The sequence below is a fragment of the Alligator mississippiensis genome, chromosome 2 (assembly GCF_030867095.1).
Source record: "Alligator mississippiensis isolate rAllMis1 chromosome 2, rAllMis1, whole genome shotgun sequence".
Classification (NCBI taxonomy): Eukaryota; Metazoa; Chordata; order Crocodylia; family Alligatoridae; genus Alligator; species Alligator mississippiensis.
This window is the reverse complement of record NC_081825.1, coordinates 227,020,291-227,044,480: the sequence shown is the minus strand read 5'-3', so window position 1 is coordinate 227,044,480 and position 24,190 is coordinate 227,020,291. Positions and strand designations below refer to the sequence as shown.

The 24,190-nt window shown below is 52.6% G+C and overlaps 1 protein-coding gene across 9 annotated transcripts in view; it reads right to left on the bottom strand.

Annotated features, from left to right (window-relative positions):
- Positions 1–24,190, bottom strand: part of DGKZ (diacylglycerol kinase zeta) — a 90,950-nt gene that overhangs the window by 17,828 nt on the left and 48,932 nt on the right. For 7 of the 9 annotated variants that reach the window (XM_019476723.2, XM_019476725.2, XM_019476726.2 and 4 more), the window contains 21 exons: positions 20,246–20,354; positions 18,160–18,255; positions 16,756–16,833; positions 16,334–16,390; positions 12,599–12,667; positions 12,001–12,072; positions 11,574–11,690; positions 11,404–11,475; positions 10,804–10,899; positions 10,468–10,550; positions 9,579–9,639; positions 8,269–8,382; positions 5,965–6,105; positions 4,981–5,059; positions 4,518–4,573; positions 3,516–3,578; positions 3,199–3,272; positions 2,976–3,087; positions 2,219–2,418; positions 1,547–1,647; positions 1,151–1,230 (listed from right to left, as the gene is read on the bottom strand). In XM_019476723.2, coding sequence (XP_019332268.1) covers positions 1,151–1,230; positions 1,547–1,647; positions 2,219–2,418; positions 2,976–3,087; positions 3,199–3,272; positions 3,516–3,578; positions 4,518–4,573; positions 4,981–5,059; positions 5,965–6,105; positions 8,269–8,382; positions 9,579–9,639; positions 10,468–10,550; positions 10,804–10,899; positions 11,404–11,475; positions 11,574–11,690; positions 12,001–12,072; positions 12,599–12,667; positions 16,334–16,390; positions 16,756–16,833; positions 18,160–18,255; positions 20,246–20,354 — 1,930 coding nt within the window. Of the gene's footprint in view, positions 1–1,150; positions 1,231–1,546; positions 1,648–2,218; positions 2,419–2,975; positions 3,088–3,198; positions 3,273–3,515; positions 3,579–4,517; positions 4,574–4,980; positions 5,060–5,964; positions 6,106–8,268; positions 8,383–9,578; positions 9,640–10,467; positions 10,551–10,803; positions 10,900–11,403; positions 11,476–11,573; positions 11,691–12,000; positions 12,073–12,598; positions 12,668–16,333; positions 16,391–16,755; positions 16,834–18,159; positions 18,256–20,245; positions 20,355–22,024; positions 22,900–24,190 lie in introns of those variants that run through there. The other 2 variants (XM_019476721.2, XM_019476722.2) reach the window with 1 other exon arrangement.

Here is a 24,190-nt window from a genome sequence, read left to right as displayed (position 1 = left end):
AGCCACTCTGCTCTGTGCATGCCCCGTGCTATGGCCCCTCAGCAGGGAGCTGAGCTCTGATCTTGGTTAAGACTTGCCTCAGATGGAGACCTCACCTACACTTACCTGGTTCTGCCCAGCAGTAGCTGCCACTGCCTGGCCACCAAGGCACATCCACATCCACGTGCTTCTCACAACTCTGTAGCTTCACTGCAGCAGCTGTGCTGGCAGAGAGCACAATACAGCCTGAGAAAGCATCAGCTGCTGAAGGGACTGCTACAGCTGACAGAAGCATGAAAGTGTTTACATGAGCCTTCTGCTGGCTGCTGGATGGTGACAGAAGCCTTCTTTCACTTGGGGGAGGTGGTGTCACTCTGCTGGCACGGGAGGGGGTGAAAGGTTTTGCTGCCACAAAGGGGCGGTGAGCACAGACACACTCAAAGCTTTGCCAACAGAACAGTGCAGGGTATATCAGACCCAAAGGAGAAGAAGGGGAAAATGGTGGGAGCCACCCCTCAGGGTGCAGGGACCCAGCAGGATTTCCTAAGCCACTCAGGGCTGGTCAGAGTCCCTCCAAATGGTTCACAGGCAGTTTTGTAAGCAACAACCTACTCTGTCAGATGCTATGTGATGAAGCATCTGAAGAAGTAGGCTGTCTCTTATGAAAGCTCATGACTCTTTGAACCAGTCAGTCTCTAAGGTATCACTCTGCCCAGCTTTCAACCCTCCAAGGGAGAAGAGAAGGTAGAAGCCAGGTTGCACAGCAGACCAGAATCTGTGAACATTAGAAGAGAGTAGGGGTGGGGAGGGAAGCACATATCCATGGGCTCTGGGCTGTGCTGGGGGAAGAGATCCCTAGGGCTGATGGCAAGCAGGGGGGGAACAGAAAGGGCTCCCCATTGTGTACAATGAAAGCCTACTGTTTCCATCTGCCCAACCCTCTGTAGGAGGGCCAGAGAGCAAGGGGTGCAGGATAAGAAAAGGGGAAAGAACGAGGTTGATGGCAGCTGCCAGGCTGGATGGGATCACTGGTCCACCTAGCTTGGGATGCATCTTCCCCATACTATGCAGACCAACTGTGTGAGGCTATAACCAGGGAGTCATGAGAACCTTTTCCTGATCCCCCCTCCCCACCCTCTGACTACTTCTAAGGCCAGACTCCATGACTCACCTCCTGGAGCTTCTCGATTTCGGTCCGACACATCTCAAGGTCACTGTCTCCTGGAACCACAATGATGCCTAGGGGCACCGCTGAAAGGCAAAGTGAAGACACCTCAGGGAGCAGTCGGCTGCCAGTCCTGCCCAGTCAGGGGGTTCTTGATGCCACCAACTCTGGTCCTAACCTCAGGTGGGCAGACAGACTGAGAACTGTACAAGATAGGGTTGGGCAGAGCTGCATGAGGATATGACAGCTCCCAGCATGCACCTCCAGACCATGTGACATCCATATACCAGACCTGTGGGCAGCTCTGCAGGCCAGATGCTCCAGTGGCTGTTCCCAAGACCCCTGGGGCAGCACACTCCCATAAGGCCCCAGCACCCTGCAGCTATTGAGCTGGCTACTTACAGGCTTCCTTGAGCTTCTCCTTGTCGTAGTGAAGTGCCTCATAGTCATGCATACTGATTCGGCTCACCCGGATTCTCAGCCGCTCAGGCACGGGCTGCTGGCTGCACGAGGGCAGGATGAAAGAGGAAGGAGGTTAGAAAAAGATTAATCTGGAGACTGTTATCAGCAGAGCTCCTAGCGACATCAGTCCAGCATCCCCCAACAGGAGACAACTTAGTGAGGAAGTGGGGAGGTCTCATGTACTGCTTCTTCAGCAAGGAGCACTGGAGGCAGCATGGCATGAGCACTGGCATGGCAAGCTGGGGGAGACATAGGGTGGGGCTTCTCTGCCAGCAGGTAGTGCTGTAGGGGCAGGGCAGGAGCACTGGCTGCGGAGGGGAGCTTAGTGCCCAGTCCCAGCAGCAAGACTGATGGTTAAGGCTGCATTTTCAGCAGCTGATTACTGCTGCCTTCCAGGCTCCCTGCTCAAGTCTCTTGGGTACCAGTTTCAGAGGTTGCTCTCAACCCAGCCTCAACAAATGTCAGCAACTGAAGTTGGAAGACTCAGGAGAAGCCACCCATAAGATACAGGAAAATGAGGCCCCTTGAATGGGCATCACCCTTGTACAGTGAAGGACCTGGGGTATTCCTGGGACTGGAGTCCCTGGGCTGCCCTACACCAAGCAAACGTACTCGTTGAGGAGGGGCATGGAGTTGCGTCGCTTGGTCTTCTGTACCATGTTGGCCTGGTTGCGCAGGGAGATGTGGATGGAAGAGGGTGCCAGTTTGCACGGCTCCCCATCCACCTGCATGGGAATGGCCTTGGATGTGGTGAGCAACACCTGTCGGCACTGGCACAGCCGCTCCCCGTGTCTACCCACCTGCAAGGCAGCCTGCAAAGAGAGCCAGGGTGAGAGGAGAGCAGGGACCATGGGGCTACTGGCCAGACTTCAGAGTCCAGGCCCAGCCCCTGGTGGGAAGGAATCTCACAGACTAGAACAAAACAGAGCCCAGTTTGCTGTCTCTGCTCTGGGGAGGCCCCTTTAAGCGAGGTGGATGGGAAGGCAGGATGGAGGAGGTAACAGAAACATACACACCTCCAGAAAATAAGGCAGATAGTGCCTGCTGTTGTGTCCCAGTACTGGGCACACTGGCCCAGGTGCAGGCTGGGGAGTCTGTTCTGGAGGGTGGCTCTGCTGTTCTGCACTTCGAAACTCCTATCCCTGGAAGAGGTGTCCCTGGCTCCAGACCACACCAAGCCAGGCTAACCACAGGCAGGAAGGTCCTGATGACTCCACAATCAAACAAAGCAGAAGCTCTAACTGGGTTTGGAGGGTGGCCAATGGGACTGCTGGGACTGGGGGAGGGTTGTGCCCTCTCTCACAGCAAGTGGGAGTAGGGGCAGAGGCCATAGCTCCCTGGGCTGCTAACCATGGTTGAACTGATTTACCAGGGATGTCATAGTGAAGCCGATGACCTCAATGCAGCCATCGTCATGGCGCTGGGGTTCAAAGTCGTGGTGCTCCCCAGGGTTGCCCCAGGGCATGGTGCCTGCACAGTACCTGCAGAAAGACAAGGGGGGGCAGAGTGCTACCTAGAACCAAAATGGACCCAAGGTATGGGGCAGGCTGGGGGCGCATAGAGCCCACTGCTTGTGGGCAGGGGCTAATCACCTTGGAATGTTAAGAAAGACGAGGCACTGTGGTTTCAGGTCCTGGATCTTGGATGTCAGGTCTGTTCCATCACACTGAAATGCGCAGATAAAGCTGCTGTGGGCAAGGGGCCCAGCCCAGCTCATGTTCCCTGGGCGAATGGCTTCCCTACTGCCTCCTGCTGAAGGTGCTAGATCCTCTGTACTACAGGACAGTGCCTCCAGGGTGCTCTCAAGGAATGCCCTCTCACCCACAAGTACACCCATGCTCTTAAAGGAGCAACTCTGCTTGTGTACAAATTCCTCATGCTCCCTTGTTCACCCCATGCAGACACTCACCACCAGTTTGACGTGCTTTGCCAAGTCTTTGGAGCTCCCAGTAAGAAAATCAGAAAATGCCGTCTGCCAAACACAAGACACAAGGTTAGTTCCTAGAGACTCCATGGCTGAGTGGAGACCAGGAATGTGGCTGGATTGCACAGGCCCATCAGATGTTACTGGGTGTCATGCCAAGCCCTTTCAGCTGCCAACATTAGGCAAATCCTCTTCCAGTCCAAGGCACCTTGGCTTTGATCGGCCCATTCCCCCCCCGCCACCACATAATACAGGCCACTGGACACCTCACAGCTCTGCCGAGGCATTTCCGTCTGAGTTCACAGCCCCCTTGCCTGGTCCTGGCTTCTGGGACCAGCTGTGTTCTAGGACCAGGATCTTTCTGATTAGTGTCACAAAATGCAACTGGCTTCTCTGGTTGTGAGGAAACAGGGTGAAACAAACATATTTGGGCCAATAAAGGGAAAAGAACAGGTGAAATCCTATGGCCTATGGAATGCAAAAGGTCAGACAAAGTGATTGTAACGGTCCCTTCTGGTCTTAGGCTCTATGAATAGGGAAGCAGGGCACCAGCCTCCTGACATGAACTGGGTCTGAGAGGGCACAAAACAACAATGGATCCTACTCAGTCTGGAATAATGGATCTAGTAGCACAGAGAGCTACACAGTCAGGGGGCTGCAATGGGACAGAGCTGCAAAACAGCTAAAGCAATTGGGGATTGTATGTGCAGAGGCCTCCCATGTCACAATGCAAAAGGAGAGTTGCTTGCTATAGAACCCTAGGGAGGTCCTGTCTGGGATTCTGGTTTGAGTCTGAGTGTCCCTCAGTACAGGGATGAGGAGTTCAAAGAGGTGCTGAAGCAATTACTGCAGGATAAGACCTACAGTTCTGCTACCCACTGCCCCACCCCTCATGCAGATGCCCAGAGGAAGCAGCTGGGGAAGCAACTATGAGTAGATAGGGATGAGACAGGCAGGGCTCATCTCCTTGGAGCCCCATACACTCACCCCAGCATAGAACATTTTATTCCGAAACCGGCTGTTGAACTTCTCTGGATTGGCCTCTAGGGAAAGGAGGAAAGAAGCAGCATTACTCACTCACTCCCAAGACAAACTTGGCCGTCTGTCTGCCCTGCCCTCAGTGGCTCCAGAGCCAGCCATCCCTCTTGTGCCCTCTCCAGCTGCCTCCCTCCATGCTCCTAAGTGGGCTCTCCCCCACCACCCCTTCCATCTGCTCACATATGTTTTGCACACATTGCCCAGTCAGACCCCCCCGTTTCTCTCAATTTGCTTCCCAGCCAGTTCTCCCCTTGCCACATCTCCCTGGCCATCCTTTTTTGTCTACTCCCCCATGGTGGAGGAGCCCTTGGATACAAAGCTGATGTGTGCTGTTCACTCTCCTCACACTGGTCTGGCCTGGCCCTAATGCTTTGCAGAGGGTCCCAGACAGCCCTGCCTCACCCCTGAGTACCTCGTGATTCATGAAACTCTAGGGTCACACGTGCATCAAAGCCCAGGCTGAAATAGTTATTGAAGACATCAAGGGGAAGCTGAAACAGAAGGAGAGGAAGGTGAAGCCAGTGACTGCTGAGAGATTCTGCTAGAAGCATGTATCCCTAGAGAGAGGCCACATTTCTCTGGCAACCTGGTAGCCATGCACTGAAAGCCATGGCCAGCACAGTGAGCAGAGCAAAGCTGAGAGAGAAAGAGACCTCCCTCCTTTCCCAGGAAACAATGGTAGCCATGAGCCCAACAGCCATGTGCTGGTAGGGATGGAGCAGCTCTTTCTGTTGCCCAAAGGATAATTGCCCAAAAGGGTCAGCATGGAAACAGGTTCAGCATCCACACAGGAAGTCAGGGTGACATGTTGAGTCCAAATAACTGCCCAAGATGAAACAGGGTGGCAAATGTAGTGTAGGCGATGTTTTTCCTATACCAGATGCATCAGGAGCTGGGGGTCCTTTGCCAGTGTGTCCTGCTTTCCTGAAAGCCTATGATGAATTCTTGACCTTCTGCTCAGGAGCCCTCAGGGGATGGAAAGAAAGTTTCCCAAGGGAGCAGGGATGTCTCTGTTCCACCAATGTTATTCCAACTGCTTAGCCCCCCTCCTGACAGGGATGTGACTAGCTTGCTGTCTGCTCCCACCACGACTCTCTACACTAAGGGGACAGTCCTGTGAAGATGCCTTGTGCCTACAGCAAAATCTTCATCAAATCCTTGTGGTCACCTGCAGCATTATCTTAGTTCCAGCTACCACTCCCCCATACACCACAGGCTAACTGAGCTGTGAGAAGAGGATGCCAAAATTTGGGGTAGGGTGTGGAGATAGACAAATGGGATGATGGACACTGGCCCACTAATTGCTGAGTCCCATCTGAGCTAGGGACAGACAAAACATGCTTGCCAGGGGGCAGGAAGCCTGGGCACAGCTCACGTGCAGGGGGAAGGGTCTCACCTTGTCCGTGGCTGTTTCATCCTTCTCCTCAGGACTTGCTTCAGTGTTTGGCTCCACATGGAGATTCCAGCGGTCAAGCTGCACTATATTCCCATCCTCCACATGTGACAGGATTTTTGACAGGGGCTCGTCTGTATAACCCTATGGGCCAAAGCAGAGCTCCATATGCCAACAGGCTGGGATTGTCCTCAGAAAGAAGGGGGAGTGGGGCTGGGTCAGCATGCCCCAGAGCAAAGCGCGAGGGGGCAAAAAGGTAATGATATTTTAAAATACATATAAATAATGAATCTTTAATTAAATACCTTTCCACTGAAAAATAAGCCCATTTAAAATTAAATTTGAAATTAAGACAGCCCACATGAAGGCCTAATAATTTAGATTAAATAAAAATACTCAAACAGTACATGTTTGCTGCCCAAGTTTTAAAACACTGAACTAGTGGAAATCATTAGCTAAGCAGCTGGAACCACAATCTGTTCAAAGCGTGAACCCAGCGTTGACAACAAGGGTCTCTTCTATATGTGCAGAAAGACCATTGTCTTTGCTTCAGTTTACTCAACTAGGTCAGTTCATTGACTAGTTCATTCAGAGTTGAGAAATGAAAAAGCAGGAAAGCCTGGCTTCCTTCCTTTTTCAAGCTCTGAATAAAAACGAGGTATGAAAGGATGAGATCCACTCATTCAAAAAATTTGAGGAGGGGGGCCAACAGAAGCAAACTATTCAGTTCAGGAGCTACAGATAAGACTTCCTTTGTTTAATAGAGCAGTTGGTTTTAAATGCAAAGCATTCTGATAAACTTGCTTTTTTTGTTCCTCGTGTATCCAGTATATTCAAGATTGTTTTATTTAACTGATTAAAAAAAAGAAATTAAAATGCTAGCTTGGGCATTTTTATTTGAATTCCAGTTTCCATCCAAGTGCTGCTTGATTCAAAAGACAAATAAAAATGAAGCATCATTTAATAGAAAAGGACCATGTCATTTACCATTTTCTAACGTAATGAAAAAAAAAAAACCCTTAAAAAAAAAAGGTCTGGTAAGCTATAAATTGCTTCAGCAAATAGGCATAGCAATAATGTAGTTGAATGTACCAGCCAGAGAGAGTCAACATCCCTTTAGGAAAATAAAAGCACAAATGCCAAACAAGAGTCAAATAGATGATTTCAGTCACAATTAAAATCTGTGACATAAATTGCTTAGATTTAAACCAATCTACCATGGGGAGACACAGGATAAGCAGGGCTAGTCTAGGTCACTAAGGGTGCAAAAAAAATTGCACTTGTGTCATTATTATTATTTTTATGATGGCACAAAGGGAAAGCAAACAGACGTCTAATCCATTTGTTGCACACCACAAATGACCAAATTTGTGGCTCTGACAAAAGGTGGTAACAGTTTCTGCTACTTTATTGTAGCAACTGTCTGTTTGCTTTATGGCAGAGAGTGCAGGCAGCCCGTGGTCTCTATTCATCCCAAGCAGGTACTCCTGGGCCTTGAGGGGCCGGATTCTGTGCATCCCAGGGATTCCCATGCAGGATTGAGCCCCTCAAGCCCCAGACATGCCTGCCTGGCTTTCCCCTTTTAGAAAAATGCCCCCCGGAGATTCCACAGGGCATGTCTCTGCAAGTGGGGAACCCCAGCTTTCTCTGCTTACAGAAATGCTTCCTAGAGAACCTCTGGGTGTTACTCTGCAAGTGGGGAACAGGTTGCCTACCATCCCACACAGTTAATAGGTGGGGTAATGGGTGACAAGCATTTTGCCCAGTGAGGGAGATCTGGGCTGACGTGCACCCTGGCATAGCCCCTACCCTGGCATAGACCCACCTCCCTGCAGCAGATATGCCAGGTTGAGCTCTGAGTTACCTGCCACCAAGGGGCAGATTCCCCATTTATAGCTGATGTCATCTGTGGGACAAAAGTGAATTTGCTTAGGGCTGGGCCCCTGGGTGATATGCACATGAGAGGGCACCCTATGTGTCAATCAAGGCCCGCTCCTAGACTTCTGCAGCACTTATGCCAGACATCACATGCAATCTTTCCTACACCCAACAACACTTGCTCCACACTGCTCTCACTTCCTCGGCTGGGAGCTCTTAGGTATGACCTATCTTATAGCAAGGGTGGAAAACTTCTCCAAGTCAGAGAAAAGCTCGCAGCTCCCCCACCCCTTGCGGCTCAGCTCTCTCCTTGCTTCTGCCAAACTGTGCTTAAAGAGCCAGCACTGCCACGGAGCAGCTGTGTGCTAAGTGCTCCCTGCATCCCCCTCTGCAGGTACCCTTTCCCTCCCCTTCCTCTGTGTCACTTACCCCGCCCCAGTTCAGTGTCCTGGCCAAGTCGTTCCCAGTCCCCAGAGGCAGGATGGCTACAGGAGGAGGAGGGTTCAGGCGCAACTGGTCTAGGATGGAAAGGATCCAGCCCACCTGCTCAAACAAGGAAGGCACCTAAGAAGCGCCCTGAGATTACCAGCTGCTGTGAGCTGATGAACTCAAGAGAGCAGAAAGCATTAGGTACAGTGAGAGCAGAGAAGAACATGGAGGCTGGGGTCAACCCCAGTCCCTCAGCCATTTCAGAAGCTTTCTACTCTATAGCCTGAGGAAAATCACAAGTCCCACCATTTTAAGACAGGTCTAGCCTGTCCCAAAGCAGAACTGGCGTAACCCTGACCATGGCAGGAAGCTTCCCCGGTGTTTAGCATCGCTCAACGCACCCCACCCCAATTCCAGCACCTTCATAGCAGTCAAACTTGTATTGAGCCCTGCAACTTAGATTCCGTCAGGGCTCCTGCAGTCAAGCATCCCAATGCTTCTGCTGCAAAGGGGGAACAAGTGCTTCTCGGTACCTAACCTGGAAGGCAGGGTTAATCTTCCAGAGACAGAGGTAAAGTTTGGGGGTGATCCTGGGCTCTGGCTGCCAAACTTTGCTTAGCTGAGGGTTACGTTAGCACCTGGTCAGGAGCCCCAGGGCTTGCATAAATAGCATTAAAAAGGAAGCAATGACAGCAGCCATCCTCCCCTCTGATATGGAGATATAGTCCTGAAAATTTATAGGTCCCAGTCCACCCTACAGCTAGGTGCTCAGATGGAGATGGAACATTGCATGCTGGAACCCACATCTCTAATGACAGAGCTTCACGGAGATTCAGTGGGGCCACACTGCCCAATTTGGGATTAGATAAGCAGTGTCAAAGCTATGCCCGGTGGGCTGGATGCGTCTCATGGAGCCACATCATCTGGCATGTGGGGCTACTGAGGAAGCCAGGGATTTGGGAACAGGGTAAGTGGGGATGGAACTTGGCACTTAATTTTGGCATATAAAGCCCCACTAGGAATGTTTGTCTGCAGCAGAAAGGGCAACAGGTGGGTATGTTAATCCCTGCAGCTTGGAAATTTTCAGTGGTTAACACTGCTGATACTTGCCTTGCTGCTGGAGGTAGGTCTGGATATGGCCCATGATCCCTATGGTCTACATCTACATCTAGCCTGGGACAGGATGGCAGGGACAAAGGTGTTTGACACCCCTGGAAGGAGCTGCCACCTCTCCTGAGAGGGCAATGGGGCCTGAAGAAAGGCTAAATCCCCATGACAGCAGTGAAAGCTGAGAGGTTGGGACAACTCACCGTGCCATCCCCGCCACATGCCAGGATGCGGAGGTTGTGTACCTTCCGGTACATCTCCAGCCTGCAGGGGAGCAGAAAAGAGAGGGGGTCACTGATACACCAAAGAGCTACAGTGGTCAGTCAGGCTCTTTCCAGAAGGAAAGCCTGCAACCCTATGTAAGTCTCCCAACTACCCATGTTGCACAGGGCACTCCACATGCAACACTGGGTTAACTTTCCCAGGCCCCCAACCAGTGGGGTGACCATCTGTCCCAGTTGGAAATACTGCCCCCCTCACCCTCTCCTTCCTCTCTCCCTCCCAAGTCAGCGGCTTGCTGCAGGGAGAGGCAGAGGTGGAGCAGCATGCTGCGACAGGCAGCCTACCCAGATAACTTCCTGGGGAACTATGCCCATTTCCCTTCCCCACCAGACTGTGACCCATGCCCAGGACACTCATTTTAATCTGTGCCCCATGCCTGGGACTGGCCTCTAAAATCCAGGACTGTCCCAGGAAAACTGGGTAGACGATCACCCTACCAACCAGGGAAGCAGGTTAGCATCACTGCCTCCATTGTGCAGATGGGGAAACTGAGGCACAGGGAGATGACAGGAATTGCCCTAGGTCACCCAACAAGCTGGGAATAAAACTCCAGTATCCTGGCTCCCAGCCTTGTGCATCAAGCATTAGACCAGCCTTCCTCTAGGAAGCATTAGAGTCTGAACTGGCTGGAAGATCAGACCCTAGAGACATTTCCTTGGCACCGAGCCTGCACTGGATGCCCAGCCACACAGTGCCCTGACAGAGGCATTCCCCTAGAGCAGCCCCTTGCCAGCTGGGGAGAAAGGGCCCAAAGGCCCCAGGGAGAGTTTCTGCAGGCAGGGGGACAGGCCTGCTGAAGCTGGTACTCACGCTTCCTTAGGGCCGCCCTGGCTGAGGTCGAAGACTTGCCGGGGATTGAGATACCACATGAAGGACTGGATGATCTTGGCTCCCTAAGAGAATGACAACAATTTGAGGGAGGACATGGAGAACCCCGTGGGGACTGTGGGGGAAATAGGAATCTGGAGTTCTGATGAGTCAGGCAAGGCCTGGCTGGGGGACAGGATGCCAGTGAGTAAGGCTGGCACCACACAGGCTGCTCCTGTTTTCATAGCTGAGACACCGCTAAACACTGGCTTCTCAGAAGCTGGGACAGGATGGCTCCATGGGGCTGGATTCCCAGGGGCACACAGGACAAGGCTCTACCTGATTGCCCCCACTTTTGGGGTTCACAAACACCAGGAGGGGCTTCATGAGCGGTGCTGGCATGGGCTTGATAACGAAGGGTTTCCATCGCCCCTCCTGCAAGAGACACCAGAATCCCATTAACAAACTGGGGAAATACCAACTCCCACCTCTGACTGAACCCTACATCATGAAGCTTGGGAGCTAGAGAGGAGTCACTGAACCTCCCAGCCACCCTTGGGACCCCGGCACTGTGATGCGTTCTCCCAGTCCTCAGGCACAGCAACATCTAGACATGGGGCCCACAATGCACTATACCACCCCTGAGCCCAGTGGGATGCAGCTACAGGGCCCTGTACTGGTCTTTGTCCTTCCACAAAGATCCACTCCCACCTTTTTTCCCTCTTCTTTTCAACACCCCTTGAGATCCCAGCCCTGCCATTCCAAATGCTGCTTATGTCCCAGTACCCTCCCTCCACTTCATGCTAGTCAGCTCCATGTCACAGCTCACACCCTCCTCCATCTAGCACACTGCCTGCCCCAACTCCCATTTCTGCCCTCAGCCTTCCCACTTCTCTTCAGTCCTGCCCATTTCCAGTCACTCTGGCCCTGCTCTCTGACCTCGGGTCCCTTTTTGCTGGATTTCCTCTTGAACGATGCCCTCTTCTTCTTCTTACTGGACTTCAATGGATTCTAGTGAAGGAAAGAAAAAAAAACTCACATCAAGAGCTGCTGGCCAAGCGGGAGTCAGTGAATTAAACAAGAGAGAGAATTCCATGGGAGAGACTCACCTGGGGGCGCCGGACACGCAGGATCCAGGTGGGTGGGACAACAACAGCAGCATGAGCCCCCAGTGAGCAGGGTTCCTCGATGTGTTGCAGCATGAAGCATGACACCTTACTGTGGTACTAAGAGGGAGAGAGAACATGGCTGCTCAGTTGCTTGGGCATGGCCTGGAATGCCCTACTTTCAATGCATGCAGCACCTCCCACTCCTGGAACCTATTCATGGCCAGGCTCCCAACAGGAGAGAAGGGGGCAGGGGACCTGGATGAGGTGAGCTCCTAGCAACTGCAGCAATTCCAGCCTCTCTGACTAAGAGGCGCTGTAGGGAACAGGTCATGAGCACTGACAGCGCTCCTGGCTCATGTTTGAAATCTGCATAGCAATCAGGGGTCACCAAAGCATATATGGGTGCAAATGGCAGGACTGTACTCACCGCTTGCTTACACCAGGAGCAGCTGATGGCCACAATCTCCTTGCTGTGGAAGGCAAACTTCTGCTGGAAACCCTAAGGAAGGACAAAGGAAGAGCTCTGAGCAGCTCTTGCAACGAGGTGCCCACTGAAGGGGAACAGAGGCTTGACAGGAAGGGCAAATGCTTGCTGCAAGAGTCAGTCAATGTGCCCAAGGTCTCAACCAGATGGCTTCCCAATGCCAGGGCCATGGACAGGGATGTCCAATGTGCTCCAGCAGTTGTCCTTGGAAGCCACGGAAGGCCCTAGCCCAGGAGTCTGGGGAGGAGTGGGGAGTCTTCAGAACTGATTGGATTCACTGCGAGTCCAAATCTGTATGGGGATCCCAAGACTGGGTGAACCTGGGGAGCATAATCTATTGGGTGTTCATAACTGCTCCACCCCCTGCCACCGGCAGGCTCTGAAGGGAAAGAGTTAAGAGTAGTGGCTTTAAGGAAGCTGGAAGCTGTTCCCAGGAGGGACTGTGGGATTCTTTCCTATGGACCCTAGATAAGTCATCTTTTCCAGCATATCTGACTTCAGCTCCTTTTCAGGCTGAGGGAGCAGCAAGAGCCCTTCTCACCTTTCCACATTGCCGGCACTTCCCTTCCTGGCGTCTCCGGTGTACCCAGTGATGTCGGACAATTGCAGGCTAAAGGGGAAAAGAAACAGACTAGGTTCAAAGAAAAGGCAAAGAGATGTACACACAGGACCTAGTCAGTACTCTCTTAGGCCAGCACCCAGACCATTTCTCCCTTGTATTTTCTTTAGCTTTGAGGGGGGAATGCAGGAGTCCCTATGAACTTCCCAAAGCAGCCATGGAGAGGTTCACCTCAATCTGCACTCAGCTCTGGGCCACAGAAGACAAGGGCCCACACAAAGATCTCTGAGAGATGCAAGGGCCCTTGCATTCTACCCTAAATCTTAATAAACCTCAGGAGAAACCCAAGTCTGGAACATTGTTGTACTACATTAGAGCTGATTTTAACCAAATAACCATGGTTCCTTGCAGCATCTCAACTGGTTTTCAGTCTCAAAAGCAAATGGAATGAAGGCAGCAGCCAGTTACTGCCTATGGTCAGGTTGGGCTGATACAACTGAATGTGTCCTTTGCCAAAATGTTCTATGCACAACTCAAACTTTTTTTATAGCTCAAAAAGAACCGTAATAAGCACGCTCAGCTTCTATGTAGCATTGGCCTACAACCAGGCCTCCACAATCAGGCAATCATCCTGCTATTTTTCAGTCGACACTTGCAGAAACATGTAACATGTTTACATAGAATATTGTCATAGTCAGGGAAAAAGTTATTTTTCTTAAAACAGAACCTGAAAATGTGAAGTTGACTTGCGCACAAGGCTGACTTAAAGCCAGAACAATACAGAGTGCTGATTTAGTTAAACCAGCCCACACTTCTTTTTCATCCCATCTCTACCAGCTAAACCCAGCTTATACTGCTTTAGCTGGCTATCATGCGATTCTAAACAGATATACTTAATCAGCATACACAAGTTACACTGAAATAACTAAAGCAATGCAATGTAAACTGAGGCAGCTTGTGTGTGTCGACTACTCACTCAGGACAGCACAAGACAACTATGTCCTTAAGGAACTTGTCTGCAGCCAGGTTAACCCAAGCACTCCTAGGATAGACAGTCTATTCCACAGAAGGGGGATTCTGGCCCATAAAGTTCCCCTTCAATCCTGCAGCAAGAGTACCATTCACATGTGCGGACCACCAAAGCTGCTCTCCCAGAAAAGGAAATGGGAGCCAGTGTGCAAAACAGGGAAATCCAGAGGGTGGGCAGTAGACAAACTAGAGAGGCTGAACTTTCTGCACAGGCCAGCGCTGATGCACACACAATTAAAATGAATAAATGGAAGAGGAGTGCAGCAAGTCTGAACTGTTCCTCTTACCACAAACTGCATCTTTGCCAAAAGTCTGTTAGTGCCTCTGAACAGGCACATAACTGCAACAAGAAAACTGAATAAAGATATCAAAGGAAGTAAGAAAATCCCCATTGGGAAAAAACAGATGCCCAGCCCAGTTCACGGTGAGCGGAGAAGCACTGGAGGGGTTTGCAATCTTGAGCACAGATGAAGAAGGCAAAAACGCAACACTGCCAAGCTTGTGGTATTTGCTGGGAAGACACACACAGCTCCACATAACTCATCATGCTCACCCCATTCTCCTGGGTTGCCCACCCCACCCCACTCCCAATCACGGGTAGTGCCACATCCACACAAGCCGACAGTTCACCAACGAGCACTACTATAGCTGGTGCCTCCTCGCGCTGGCAATCCTGGGAGCCAGGTCACTTGCACACATCCATCATCTCTGTGTCAGCGCCTGAGCCAAGAGCCCTGTGGGGCAGGGATGACTCATTCCACGGTCTGAGTGCAGCCAGGCACAATGTTAGTGCTTAATGACTGCTGAGGGACTTCCATCATCCCAGCCAGGGGGCTGATTTGGATAGGGAAAATATGTTCCTTCAAACTTCTGAGAGAAAGAGAGAGAGAGAGAGAGAGAGACAGACAGAGACAGTGTGTGCGCGCGCACACACACGCACCATATTCTTCTCTCCTTTGTCCTCCTCACTCAGAGGAGAGGGGATATCACTGCTGGGGAAGCCTGAGGTCACTGCACAGTACAGCAGCACTATTTCCCTGCTCCCCGCTCAGCAGCTATTGAGGTACAATGGGAAGGGGAAAATAGGCCTGTATGGCCCTATGTTTGCTTATTATTCCTCAGTGTGCTTTGTGCCCTGTCACAGTTGTGGTGAGGATGCAGTTCATGTGACACCAAACAGCTGGTTAAGTGGTCCACTAACACAGGGGTCCTCAACCCCTGACTCACAGGACAGATCTGTTCCCTGATGCCATGTTGTTCAACCAGCAGGGATCCATGCAGAACCAGGGGGAGTCCTGTGGGTTGTGCCCTCGCATGCTAGATTGGGAACACAGGACAGAGCAGGCCCGATCCTGGTGTGTGGGGGCCAGATGGGGGTGCCATCTCTGTCCAGGCAGAATCAGGCCCCAAGACCTCGCACTGCCTCTGGCTGGCCCCCACCCAGCCAGGATTGGGCTCCAGGTGGCGGTGATGCAGGGCACTGGAGCCTAATCCCAGCGCACAGGGGTGGCTGGGGCCCAGTCTGCACTGTGGACCACCCCATCCCATTCATGTGGCTTGAGGGGCCAAAAATATGAGCATCACTAACAAGCACTCCTGGGTACTTTATGTGCTACTCCTAGTTCTGTATTCTATTGCAAAGTGGTTCAATGGTTGGAAGGTACTTTCTTTACAGCACCTTCAGGGGTCTAGCCTTAAGCCTTATTTCCTGCTTACAACTGACAAGGTAGTCCCTGGTGGTAAGGGTCCCAGGTACTGTAACAATGGGCATCTTCCAAGTTGGTTGGGCTGTGCTCTCTTTAGAGTCTTCAGAGAACAGATTCCAAGCTTTGGTACTATCTTAAGAGCTAGCACAGTGCTGCTCAGGTGAACCCTCATTGTGTAGCTCCCCCAGGGAGATCCTAGGTCCACATCTTATCAAAATCTCCCCTGGAGATGCCAGCTATTTTGGTTTGCCCCATGCCCACTGGTGTGGACCCTATCCAGTCCCCTAAGCACCCCAGAAAGCTTCTTCTGCCTAGGAAAAGCACGGGGTGCTCTCACTAGCCTTACTCCAGTGGTGCTGAGGATGGCAGGAGAGCTCTCCAGAGGGTGCATTTGTTTTTCCTCTGTAAGTGGCACTAAGCAGGCGCTTCTCTGGCACCAGTGTGAATTACTACTGGACACAGCCCGGGGAGCAATAAAGCAAAACTGGACACAACACTTCCCCCTAAACACCACAGGACTCCCTTAGAGGCTTGAAAGAGTCCAACCATCAGTCATGCTCTTTTTCATTCACTCAAAGACAACACTGGGCAGGCTGACATTCCTCCCAGGAAACAGATGTCTCTGGCCCAGGAAGTTCAGAGTGCTGGTCAGCAGCTGCCTGGGCAGTGGCAGGTCCCACTGTAAGGAGCCGGAGTTCCTCTCATCACTTACAACAACTCTTTCTGGCTTTATTTCACAGAAGCAGCCCACATAATGCCCCTCCAGTTCCACAGCTCTTAGAGTTTCAAGGGGAACACAAAGTCTGAGTCCCTGCCCACAGCAGACAGAAGCCAGTCTTTTTGAGATCTCCACAACAAACCAAGCCAAGTCTTGCCCTGCCCATTCCCTCCCTCATTCCTCAAGCCCTTTGCCACTAAATGGGAAAGGGGTGGGGGATCTCCCCCTGGCAAACACTAGTAGTAGCTCCACAGAGCCTCTCACCTCCCGAACGTTCCTCGATCCTGACTCCCTGAAGGAGGGTTTGCAGCGGAAATTTATCTGCAGATTTAATGCACACAAGCAAGGCATCAGTGAAAGCATCATCTGAAAGGAACCTACTAAGATCTAGTTTGATGTGGCAGGTCCTGGGGCTTCCTAGGACAGGTGCTGCTTATTGGAGATGCCCCAACTCACTCCCCAGTAAAAGAACCATTCACCTGCACTAGGGGACTAAAGTGCACAGAGACCTGCAGGCAGTCTGCTGCCTTCTGAAGGGGCAGGGGAGTGGGGTATCTCCCTCATAGGACAGTACACAGCTCCCAGTAACTGCAGCATTCAGAGCTCATGCCAGAGAGTGGGCTGACCACAGAGGGGCTGCCCCAGCTTTTCAGACCCAAAAACAGGCTGTAGTGTGCTTTACTCACTTTCTCCAGCTGCTCTATGCAGGGCGTGTGCACCACAATCTTGCAGGCTGCACATTTGCGCCTAGACAGAGGCTTTTGCTAGGAGAGAGAGAAAAAAAAAAGAGACAGGCATTCATATTGCTACTGATTTACCAGTCAGGAAGCCTGAGATCTCCAGCCCATGCCCTGGGGGAGCTCCCAAGCATGAACATCTCCACGTTCTGCAGGAGGAGAATCCAGATGGAGGAATAAGCATGGACCTGAACTCACAGTAGGCAAGAGCCTCCCCTGTTCTAAATGGCCTTCCTCCACCAACCTGCCTCAGCCTTGCCCTGAAGCAGCTGCCTCTGTGGCAAAAGGGGAGGAGACTTCCCACTGGCCAGCCAATCCTAGGCATCTCCCAATACTGCCACAAGGGACCAATTAGCACCACCTGGCAATGCCCACTGGGAACAGATCGAGGCCTCAGGTTCATGGTACATGAGCCAATGATCATCTACTGGGGAGATAAGATCTCTACCCTCAGCACCCTGGGCTAAATTCGACCTGCACACAGAGTGAAGCAACATGTTACACTTAGCCCATGCCAAATCTCTGGAATGATAAACAGTGTTAAAGCTAGAATATGCTGTGAGCCTTTGCACGTTAAGGATTAATATCACTATTTGCCTGCACAGTTCTGATTCACCTCTGGAGGGCTGGCAAGAGCCAGAACATCTAAGCTCTATCCTTGCTGCTGGGGAAGGATGTGTGAGGGAGACTTGGAGCAGTGCATCCTGGGATGCTGAAAGACTGTAAAACTTGCTCATTTTACTGTTGTGAAGCTACCCTAATCTTGGCAACCCAGAGTTAACCCTCACCTGACGTGGCGTAACTTTGAGATACTTAGGGGCACTTAGCACAAGTTCATGAGCTTTAACATGCAAATGCTCATGTTTTAAGTGCTCTTAGCATGGTACAAATGGAATGTGCAACTTCACCCTCAGAGAGGTGCGCCCCCGTGGGCAGTCCAGCTTCTGAGGTCACAGAAGTGGATGCCTAGAGTTCCATTTCCTGGCTCGCTCTTTTGTCGTGAGGTCCTTCAGGAGAAACCGTGGAACCAAGTTCCCTCTTTGGGCTGTCTGAGATCACAGGAGCCCCTCCCAGTAAACACTTCTGCCTGATAAAGCCACTCCCAACAAATTGCAGATTGCCACACACCTGCTATGAAGCTCCAGCCCTGATATAGCCTCAGCATCAGGCAAAGTATGGAGGGGATCACACTGCCTCTCCCACAAGCATTAGGCTTTTCTTTGCTCAACCCTCAATTGCCTCTAGGTCTAAACTGCTGTGCAGAGAGGGATTCCAGGGGTCTCCACTAGGTGGCACTAAGTCTCTTCCCCAAAGGAAACAGGGCTGACCACTGGTTGCCTGGGGCTAACTTACCAGCATCTTGGCCACACAGTTCTGTTCCCCCACGTAGCAGAAATCCCCAGACGCGTTAGTCTCGAACCAGATGTGCTCCCCATAGACTGCAGTCTCCTGAAAGGCATAAGACAATACTATCCTGAGGGAGGAGCACTGAGCTGCTCTCAGGGACTGAAAGGGTCCCAACGCTGCTCATGATCCATTGTTTCCAAGGCATCCTGCTTGTGACAGTCAGATGCAAGGGCCTAAGGATCAGGCACTGTCATCACAGGGTGCACGGAGACCCCAACTTTCAGAAAGAAATAAAAACCCTCCCAGAGCTCACACCTGGCCCAGATATAGCAAAGCCCCAGAAGAGCATGTACTCTCTCTCTGAAGACTGAGGGTAGGACTGCTCCATACAGCAGTTTGCATGATTTAATGCAGCCTGTCTGCAAAGTGTCCCAAACAATGTGGCTCCCTGTGTGTGCCCTGGAAGAGGGCACAGCTGGGCAAACACACCTCACTGCCAGGGACTGCCCTGTTCTCCCTTCAGGGGTTGGTACACTGCTGTATCCCACTTAGGGTGCTTTTACACATGAAGAAAATTGGCTGTTTTTGTGCTTTAATTGCATGTCACTGTACATGTGCAGGGTTTTTTTTAATGATTTAATTGAGTTTGCTGTGTTGCATGTAGTTTAGTTTGCAACGTAGCTATTTGTAATGTTGCAGCCTCAGGTTGCTAGCTGGTGGATGCTGTCTCAGCTTGGGCTCATGGAAGTAGGGAACAGTTGAATTGTGCAGGGTGCTGCCTGTGAGCTGGGGCAGCACCCACCCACTAGCCACCCACCCATATAGCCCCAGGGGGAAGGCCCGGGGCTCCCCACAGCTCAGGGCCCACCAGCAGCTCACCCCCTGGATGCAAGAGAAGCAGGCAGGCTCCGCGCTGCAGGGGAGCCTGGTCCTTCCCTCCACAGCAGTGGAGCCCCCCAGGGCCACTCAGGCAGGGTGCTAATTGTGTGGGTGCTGCCCCAGCTTGTAGGCAGCACCCACCAGGTCCAACTCTTCCCCAAGCCCATACGCTGGAATCCTGCTGGGCGCTGCTCCCCATGTGGGCTTGGGGAAGAGCTGGATCTGGCGGGTGCTGCCTGCAAGCTGGAGCAGCATCCATGCATCTAGCACCCCCAGCAAGTGGCGCCACCACAGAGGGAAGGCCCAGCCCACCCACAGCTCAAGGGCTGCGTGTTCCAGTGGTAGCTCACATGGGCAAGCTCCGCTGAGGAAAAAGCCAAAAGTGGCAAGGGGTCTGATCCTTTTTCCCTGTGGAGCCTGCCTGCCTCTCCTGTGGCTGTGGGGTGAGCGAGCTGCTGGTGGGCCCTGAACTGTGGGGGGCATCAGACCTTCCCTCCATAGTGGTAGCACCCTCCAGGCAGCACCCACCCACTAGCAGCCCACTCAGGCTGCTCGGCCCGCTGGCAGCTTGCCCCCCGGCTGTGGGAGAGGTGGGCAGGCTCCACAGGAAGGGGGAAAAAAAAAGGATTGGGCCCCTCACCGTAATAGTGATGGAAACCCCTAAACTGAAATGGTATACAAGTGGCCTTAGTGCCAAGTCGAAATGGACAGCTCTCTCTTCACAGAGCAATCCTTCACCCTCTGACTGCTTCTCCTCCTTTTGGAACCAGCTCCACAGCACCCAGGTGAGCTCACCACTTTTGAATGCAATTCCAATAGGACTGATTACCCCAGAGGAGAGCACGTGTAGAAGCTGTCCCCTCTTTGCTCCAGGATAGGAGAACTCAGAGGACAAAGCCTGAAACCAGCTTGAAGCTGCCTGTGCAAAGGGGCGTGTATATCTCAGGTGAGGAGAAAGTGGTGATTTCCATTCCCTGCTCTAGAAGCCAATTTCCACTCTCCAAGTAGTCACACCTGCCTTCTGGGGAAATGAGCATGTTGCTCCGTTTTGCCTGGCACCCAAGGGCTGGTGGCTAGTGAGGCTATGAATGTGCCAAAACAGGAGCCACCAACACTGACTCATGTCCCTCCTGCTCTCCACTGGCAAGGCCATAAACCTACTGCAGGAACACAGAACCTCAATCAACTGCAAGCAACATGAAACGCAACTTACGCTCCAGTCCACAGTGCTGCGGATCTGCCTCTCTGGGTCACTCCTCAAGACAAGTGCAGGGCTTGGCTGTGCGACCATGTGCTGGAGGCCAGACTTGGCTATAGCTTTCCTGGAAGACAAGGGAAGGTGGCTGTAACAGTGCATCGGAAGGTGAACTTGTGTAAGGTACTGCACGGATCCTCAGTTGGGCAAGCAATGCTTGAGGTGGAAGGGGCAGAGCATTAGCCCTTAGCACTACTCCCAGCAGAGGGCCCAGGAATGATGCTGAGTACCCTGGAATTAGAGGCAGGACAATACCACCCTCCCCAGCCACCCATCAGCACAGGGCTTGCTGAAGGTGCTGGGATCTGGAAACCCATGTGGAACCTTTTCCCAACCATACACATGTGGCTTCCTCCTTCCCTCTAGTGCTGGCTGCCACAATAGGCAGCTTATGGGTCTGCTGGAGGCTTTAAGCCAGGTGTGTCAAAGTCACCTGGCCCCTCAGGCTGGATGAGTGGTGCAAGGCTGGTCCATGGGCTAGCCCATGGGTTGGATTTGGCCCACAGAACCCTCATCACATGCTGGATCCAGCGCATACGGTGCTGCTCTGGCTGGTCTGGGACCTGCGCCACACTCAGCACCCACTCCAGCCAGTTTGGGGCAGGCACCTCATGCAGCGCAGTCCTGGACTGGCTGGGCAGGTACCATGTGCAGCGTGTGTCCTGGGCTGGCTGGTACATGTGAGACCAGCCCAGGTCCTGCATGCAAGACCCAGGGGCAGCACCAGGGGCTGGATGATGGGGCTCTGCGGGCCAGATCCAACCCATAGGCCATATCTTTGGCACCCCTGCTTTAAGTTAACAAAGCTGGCATTAGCACAGACTACAGAGAACTCAGCCTCTAGATCCAGAAGTCTTGGATTAGTCCCAAAGCTGACTATCCGCCACCTATGACTCCTTCCGCTATAAAGCTAGGAATCTTAGACTTGCCCCAGCAGGAGAAGCCAGGAAGCTCCCAGGATTGAAGACTCGTCAGACACCCTGGGACATCACCTCACTTGAGTGTCACATTGGTGGAGAATCAAGAGCCAGAAGAAGTTGGGTGGCTGCCTGCAGGCCCTGGCTCATAAGGGGTTTTCTGCCTGCAGGTCAGGTGCTTGAGGGCAGTTACCTTCCTGAGGCTGAGGCAGCATGTGGGTAGAGCAGGGCAGCTGCTCGTTTGAGGCCAAGAACATGACACAGGGTTGGAGTTATTCAGCCATGGGAGCACCATTCTCATCAACTGTGGGGAGAGGCACTGTGCAGCCACATGGGCCCTGCAGAGCAAGTCAGCTCCCGACTCCTGCCATATCCATATCTCTCTCTCAGCTCAGAAGCATTTTCCTCTCTCCATCAAATGCCCTTCTCTAATCACCAGTTCACACCCCTCAGTCTCTGGCTTTGGTGCAAGGGGTGGACAAAAACTTGTCTCCTCTGACCCTCAGTTCAGAAAGAGGGAAAAGGAGATGTCAGCTCCTTGGCCTCTGCTTGGTCATAGCCAGCCTCCAAAATGTTGCATCCACAAATGCACTGACAGCTGAAAGGACTGAGCACAGGGTCTGTTAGGTGAGACCCATGGGAGCTTGAAACCCTAGCCCTCTCCCTCCACTTAATATATGGTACATCATGCCACTATCAGCCTCACTCCCACCTTCCCTACTCCAATCCTGCTGCGCTGTGTATCGCTCACCCTGCCGCCCCCCCCCAAAAGCTTGGACAGCCCCCCCAAATGCTGATCCTCTGGGAACACCATACATACAGCAGCAAAGGGCTCCAGCTTTCACGGGAGGCACAAGTACAGGGGCCATAGGCAGGCTCTGCTCCCAAACATTCGTGTGGGGCTGCCGATGGTGGCGGCATGCCTTCGGAGAGAACCCTCTGTCTCTTGGGGGCCAGCTGGGCTCTGCCTGGAGGAAGCAGCATGCCCACCGTGAGGACCTCGCTAGCACGCCGTGGCTGGCTGAGGCGCCGGTAGCTCCCATACAGCCCATAGGCTGCCTTGCTGTACACCACGTCAGCAGGCAGGAGGTGAGATGAATTGCGACGCAGGTAGCGTGGAGCACGCAGGAGGTGCCCCACGCTAAGAGGGCGTAGCACAGGGGGCCAGGTCTGCCAGGGAAGCAAAGCCTGCTGCTCATGCCTGTCCTGCTCTGCTTCCTCAGATCCAGAGGTGACAGTCTCTTCCCAGTAGGCCTCCTCCTCCGGCCCCTCCTGGGGTGACTCGGATCCAGAGCCTTCCTCATAAGGCGACCTTCTCCCTTCTTCTTCCTCCCTCGTTTGGATGAGGTTGGCCAGCAGCATGGAGGGGCCCATGAGGTGGGTGTCGATGGTGCGAATCTGGGCCCCACGCTTCTTCTGGACTGAGAATCTGGGGCTGACACATGGGGGGGTGGTGCTAGAGCGGCGCCGGGTACTCGATCTGTCCTTCCTGGGGGAGCCCAGGCACAGTGAGAGGCCCTGGAGCGGGGTGCTGGACCGGCGGCGGTGCTGGGCCAATGAGGCAGAGGGCTGGCCCACCAATGAGCGCCGCCGGACCTTACCAGTGGGCACTGCCATGCTGGCACGCCGGGACCTCGAACACCCCTTCTTCCTGAAGTGCCTTTTAAAAAAGGTTTCCATAGTGACTGGGGGCACCCCAAACAATGGCTGTTAATACAGAAACCAGCAATTAGATGGGTAGGGCCTCCTGCCATGCCTACATATCCCCACGTGCCAGAGGAGGTGTCCACAAAGCTCTGGAAGGGGAGGGCTCAAGCTAGAGCAAGGGCTGGACAACAATCCCAACCCACAAACAAAGGAGTTCCCTTAAGGATGCTCCCGTCTTGTATCCTCTCCTGGGAGGCTCCTGGTTCTGGGTAGGAAAGGAGGGAAGGTTGGGGGAAGTGACAGCTATGGCCAGGCCTCCATCTAGGGAAAAGGACAGCAGATATGAGGAGCTGGTCAACAAACCACTCACTGTCCTGGTGGAAGACAGCAGGGCTCAGATTTAAACAGAGACATGGTTCTGCCCCTCGACCCAGTTTGGCACTGGGAAGGAGTTAGACTGTAGGTCCCAGTCATGCCCCAGAGCAACAAATGGGTTACAGGCTGCTAAGCTGTTGCTCATCTGGGATGTCTAAGACAGCATGTGCCACCCCTCATTGGAAGAGAGGAGCCTGTACAGGGGATCCCACTCAAGTCCGGCCTGCTGGTCAAAAGGGCAGCAGAGAACACTCCCAGGGCAGCTTTCCACAGTGAAATGCAGAGCTCCTCTAGTCAAGAGCAACCTGGCACCCATAGACAGTCTGGGTCTGGGCACATATTCAATCTACCACCTGCTGGTTAAAAGGACACATGGGACAGCTGGACAACAAGGACACAAATAGCTGCAGAGAGACTCTGCAGGCCAAGGGCTCTGCTCAAAGGGATACAGTCACCAACCCTTACACAAAGCTCAGGTTAGGAGCCAAATATTGAGCCCGTGCACTCATCCCCTTTATGGTGGTGCCTGTGCTTCCCTCAGCTCAGTTCAGGGTGCTACATTGGGTGGCATCACTCAGTTCCTAGTTCCCTCTGTGTCCCATGCTTGTCCTCACAGGATCAGAGTGCTTCTAGCTCTTCTTCTGAGCTAAACTTTCACTTCCTGCTTCTCAGAAATTGACCCAAGCTGTTACTGACCTCCTGGCTCCTAGCACTGGAGGGAACTGAAGTGTTTCAATGGTTAACAAAGTTTTTTGGGTAAATGTGATATCTTTTATTAGGCCAACTAAATAGTTGTACAATTGTTCTTTGCAAGCTTTCAGGTACAAACACCCTTCTTCAGGCAGAAGGAGTGTTTCAATGGCTAATTGCAGGCCACACTCACCCCCTTGTGGTCATCAATGGGATTGCAGCTACTTCCTCTTAGCCTCTCTCTGCATAGAGCTTTGCAGAAGAATTGTTTTGG